The sequence below is a fragment of the Bombina bombina genome, chromosome 1, assembly GCF_027579735.1.
Source record: "Bombina bombina isolate aBomBom1 chromosome 1, aBomBom1.pri, whole genome shotgun sequence".
Taxonomy (NCBI): domain Eukaryota; kingdom Metazoa; phylum Chordata; class Amphibia; order Anura; family Bombinatoridae; genus Bombina; species Bombina bombina.
Window position 1 is genome coordinate 1,470,931,510 of NC_069499.1, and position 6,000 is coordinate 1,470,937,509.

Genomic DNA, 6,000 nt, shown 5'->3' on the forward strand with positions numbered 1-6,000 from the left:
ATATATATATATATATATATATATATATATATATATATATATATATATATATATATATATATATATATATATATATATATATATATATTGTATATACACCCACATACATACATACATACATATTGGAAGCCTCTTTTTTCCCAATTATGAATTTACCTTTTTCTTTATGATTTTTTTCATTATGAATTTTCATCATCTCTAAGTATTTATTAATTAATTTTTTAAATACATTTTTTCTCTACTATAATGAATGTCAGTTTTCAGTGAGTAGGCATCTATTAAATATGCAGATTGCTATTATCAGAACGAACTGTAATTCTCCAAAAAATATTTAAGATATGGCAAATACTGTTTGAAAGTGATCTATTTTGTAAGAGATTTATGATGAACGTGGTATGTGCTTTTAGATTGTATATTTTTTTTATAAGGTTTTTTTAGATTGTTTCAAAGGAATTGTGTAGAGTTAGTTTTTTGAAAGGTGTTATGTATTTGAATTTGGAATGTACAGAGTTGAAGTACTATTAAGCAATATGTGAAATGTCTAGCAAATGTACAGTGGAAAGGTGCAATATGATTCTGCCGAATAATGGAAAGGAAATATTCAAGCTATTTAGGAACATTCTAACAACTCTGATGTCATGTAAATACCTCCGGATAAAAGGAAGGATTTATTTACTAATTTGTAATTGTAGGTACTGAGCTACTGTTATATTAAGATAGCATTTAACCTTATATGCTAAACATTTAGTAGTGGAGTTTATTTTGCAATTGATATTTAAGCTAAATATTTGGAAGTGGGGCTCACTTGTACTTGAAACGATAGTGGAATGAGCTATCATTCTATACAGCCGTTTGTTTTATATATTGGGAAACGCTGATTGCAGACTATATGCGGATAGCTCTACTAGGCAATAGGTAGGAGTTAACACACTTACCGGTAACCATCTATCCTCATATCAGTGGGGCTCACATACCATCATTATTAGAGCTTAACATTGGGCAGGAGGGTTAACCTTTGATTGATATCGCTACATAACTAGCAACCACTGTTCATAGCTCTATGTTTAATAACAGTATAACCACACTTACAAAGCTTTAATGAGTTACGTTTAAGGCTGATACAACTAAGAGCTATAATCTATCCACACGCACAGCGGGTAAACATACTCACAGCGCATGAGAAAGATCAAATCAGCTGTGTTGAGCTCTCAATATCACGAACGGATATTGCTCCTATATATATGTGTACAACTGTTACGCCAAACACATAAGTTCATGATAAGCTTGTGGGTTAACACACTTACAGCACAAGAGGAAGATCAAATTAGCTGTGTTGAGCTCTCAATATAACGAACGGATATTGCTCCCATATATTTGTGTACAACTGTTACGCCTAACACAATAGTTTATGATAAGCTTGTGGCACTGTTAATGTTTCGAATTATACACAAACCCACAGTTTCCAGCTGAACTGGAATAGTCTGCAACCTGTATATGTATTGAATTTTTAACAAAACCAGTGAGCATTAGACTGATATCCAAATATCTAAACTAGGGGTTAACCCCCCATGTATTAATACTAAGAGACTAGTAGCTTCCAACTGGGTGCACTGCACACTTATCAGCTCATTCCAAGTACATAGGGTATAACACCCACACAAGCTATTAGTGGGTTAAACCTGAATATTAGAGCTGTATTGATATATTGCAACTCCACATCATTCAGTGACTCTTGTGTTTAATAATAAATATAAGATGCTTTACAAATAACACAATAAATATAATAAAGTATCCTTTTATTTATAACAAACTATTTGAGTACAAACTTTTCTACTAAAAGACTGTATCAATATGGAATAATTTGATACAATCTAACTTAAGTAGTTGATAAGCACAATATACTACCTACTTTACTATATTGAACTCATCGTGATCAGGCTGTTCAATAATTCTCAGCATCTGAGTGTGTTTATAAAGTAATTTTCCAGTATTTTATATATTATTTTTGATTTAATAAAAGTTATGTTTTAACGTAGAGCACGTATGCTCACTCAATTATCAGCAACTCTGATTTGCCTCATGTAATAGAGTCTTTTTATCACTTATTGATGCACCCTATATTAACCCTTTGAGTGCTACACATGTAGTCTGTCTAGTTAGAGCCTCTCTCTACTAAAAGTTTCATGTAATGAATGTCAGTTTTCAGTGAGTAGGCATCTATTAAATATGCAGATTGCTATTATCAGAACGAACTGTAATTCTCCAAAAAATATTTAAGATATGGCAAATACTGTTTGAAAGTGATCTATTTTGTAAGAGATTTATGATGAACGTGGTATATGCTTTTAGATTGTATATTTTTTTTATAAGGTTTTTTTAGATTGTTTCAAAGGAATTGTGTAGAGTTAGTTTTTTGAAAGGTGTTATGTATTTGAATTTGGAATGTACAGAGTTGAAGTACTATTAAGCAATATGTGAAATGTCTAGCAAATGTACAGTGGAAAGGTGCAATATGATTCTGCCGAATAATGGAAAGGAAATATTCAAGCTATTTAGGAACTCTGATGTCATGTAAATACCTCCGGATAAAAGGAAGGAGGTGTTGAGAAATGGGCATAGCCTCTGATGAAGCAGGGAGGAGCCCTGTGAAATGCGTAAGGCCACGCCCACATACGTACAGTGACGTTGTCCTGACCAGTGGTGAACCTTTGCTGGCAATTTGGGGATCGCTATCTGGAGTAAGGACTCAATCTAAGGGACCAGGCTGTACACCGACGCCCCCTGTTCTCCTGCTGGTGTTTTCGAGCAGTGTGTACGGACAAAGGAGATCGGGGAAAACGTGAAGGAGTGTCCAGCGAGTGGTCAGCTGTAACATATGCTTAATACATAGCTCTCATTGTTTGAGGTATGGTTTGTGAGTGCATTTCTTTTTATGTATAATAAATTTCGTCATTTTATTGGGAAAATCTGCACTTAGATTGTTTCTCTTCTCTCCATATCTCCTTTTCTTCTAGATCTAAAACAAGTTTTTTCCATTCACGGACTTCACACCTGTGAACACTAAGGGAGCTGCACACGGAAGGAGAAACGGATCTGTACTTCTTGGGAACAGTGAACTTTTTTGTGTATACAAGACTGTGAGAGTGCTACATCATAGTAGGATATACACACACACAGTGATTTTATCATATGTTTTGTATTTTTATTGTTTTTTTTATTCTCATTATCTGTTTTAAAGGGCATGCATGTAACTTTTAATCCACTTATTGGTTTATTTATTGCACATGGTATAGAGTACTTGGCGCTCCTGCGTTGTAGCTTTTAAACCTGGAGATAATCTTACAATGTTTCCCTTTCTGGTTGCTAAAATTGCAGTTATGTATTGGAGTAGCAGTGAATAGAGGAAAACAAAAAGACTGAGGGTAGTGATATCATGTAAAAAGGTATCAAATAATTTATTTACAAGCCAAGTCACCTTCCAAATTCCACAAAACTACAAGTTTAGTCCTTTAGTAATGAAAGGGTTAAAATTTGGTCCCAATCACCAGGCGAACATTGCTATCCCAGATGCTATGCACGTGCACTGACTGCTCACACTAGCAACCTGCCAGTGGGCAGCTAATAAATAAAACGTGGGACTGGTCTCTTGCCAGTGTCATTTCCTGCCAAGACACCAGCAGCAAGGTCTTCAGGGAAGGTCTAACCTACAAGTGATCTACCATTGGTTAATGCTTTTGGTACAAATAACTAGGCTTTAACCATTTCCATGGAAACTGTGCTTGAAATCAAGTTGAAAACACATAAAGGAGTTTTTTTTCTTTCTTTTTTTAATACAGTGGCATTTTGTAGTAAAATTTCAAACCTGAATAAGTATTAAAAATAACCATTATTGCATTCCATCTCAAAGCACTGCTATCACAATCTATTTTGCAGTTATGTACTGTGTAATGTGTTCCTTAATGTGTGACTCTTCATGCTGGAATATACTAAACTGGAAACAGCCATACAGATGTTACACATATGAGTATCTTTAGCTATTTATGCTCTGAATATGCAATGCTCCGAGTTAAAAACCATCATTGTATATAAACAAAGTAAATTCAATTTATAAAAAGGTAGCAGCTTGTTAGTTTAAAGATAACCGCATAGGTCTGGACCTTTGCATTACCCGTTTTATTTCGTCTTACTTACCTGTAGCGGCATAACCTCATTGGTCACCAAGAAAAGAAGCAGGTGGAAGTCAGAGATGATCTCAAGAAATATAGATGACAGGTTCTGGGAAAGGTAAGTAGCCAGGCTGTGGAAATCCTGTAAATACACAATATATTTAAAAAAGAAGACAGTGTGAGAGAGAACAAGAGAGAAACAAAGAGGGAGGGAATAAATAAGAGCAAGAGTGTGTCTGGGGTCAACACATTTGTTTAAAATTTAAAAGCCAGTAAGAATATTTAGGAGCCAGACAGTGGTGTTTGCATATAGCTATATGGAGAATAACCCAAAAGTTAGGAGCCAGTGGCTCCCGTGCTCCTGGGTTTGTCGGATGTTTGTTAGTTAAATGCAATTTTATCCACTAACAGAGGCTGCTCAATACAATGATAGTCATTCTTTGGGGACGCAACATGCTGTGGTACTTCTTTATCTTCTTCCGGTTGTATATGTTATATTTGACTTGCCCGCAGCATTACATTACTTGTAATTCACATACAAGAGCCATCTCTTACCTGAGTCTCTCCCAGGACATCTCGGTTCTCAATAGGGAAAAGATTGGAGGAGGCTGAAAAAGTATAGACTGGATCTTTGGGGAAGGTTGTGGTAATCTGCAGTGTTAAAAACATAAATAAGTAACTATTCTCAGTTTGAGAAGCGTGAGGTCTAATAGCTTGTGACAGCCAACAAGTTGAGATATTTATAGTACTGTACAGTGTGGTGACATGGCTTACAGATTTTATCCCTGGAGTATTCACATAGCCGTTTTTTTAAAATCTCTTCCCCCCAGATACACCCTTGTCTCTTAGGCTAGGTGTTTTAAGACACTCCCATATAGCCTTGACTGGCATAGGATAGGCCAAACCCTTTTGAATTGATCATAAAATTGGAAAACCAAACTCTTTCTGCCCCTTTTTTCTTTCCCCCCTCTCCTGATGAAGATGGCTGATTTTGGCTAAGTATTCCTGGGATAAAAACAGAATTTATGCTTACCTGATAAATTACTTTCTCCAACGGTGTGTCCGGTCCACGGCGTCATCCTTACTTGTGGGATATTCTCTTCCCCAACAGGAAATGGCAAAGAGCCCAGCAAAGCTGGTCACATGATCCCTCCTAGGCTCCGCCTACCCCAGTCATTCGACCGACGTACAGGAGGAAATATGCATAGGAGAAACCATATGATACCGTGGTGACTGTAGTTAGAGAAAATAATTCATCAGACCTGATTAAAAAAACCAGGGCGGGCCGTGGACCGGACACACCGTTGGAGAAAGTAATTTATCAGGTAAGCATAAATTCTGTTTTCTCCAACATAGGTGTGTCCGGTCCACGGCGTCATCCTTACTTGTGGGAACCAATACCAAAGCTTTAGGACACGGATGAAGGGAGGGAGCAAATCAGGTCACCTAAATGGAAGGCACCACGGCTTGCAAAACCTTTCTCCCAAAAATAGCCTCCGAAGAAGCAAAAGTATCAAATTTGTAAAATTTGGCAAAAGTGTGCAGTGAAGACCAAGTCGCTGCCTTACATATCTGGTCAACAGAAGCCTCGTTCTTGAAGGCCCATGTGGAAGCCACAGCCCTAGTGGAGTGAGCTGTGATTCTTTCAGGAGGCTGCCGTCCGGCAGTCTCATAAGCCAATCGGATAATGCTTTTAAGCCAAAAAGAAAGAGAGGTAGAAGTTGCTTTTAGACCTCTCCTTTTACCAGAATAAACAACAAACAAAGAAGATGTTTGTCTGAAATCTTTAGTAGCCTCTAAATAGAATTTTAGAGCACGGACTACGTCCAAATTG

General features: G+C 36.7%; 1 protein-coding gene across 1 annotated transcript in view; it reads right to left on the reverse strand.

Annotated features, from left to right (window-relative positions):
- NPLOC4 (NPL4 homolog, ubiquitin recognition factor) overlaps positions 1-6,000 on the reverse strand; it is a gene marked incomplete in the record, with an annotated part of 180,935 nt that overhangs the window by 56,635 nt on the left and 118,300 nt on the right. The window contains 1 exon segment of the mRNA XM_053706905.1: positions 4,192-4,308. Coding sequence (XP_053562880.1) covers positions 4,192-4,308 — 117 coding nt within the window.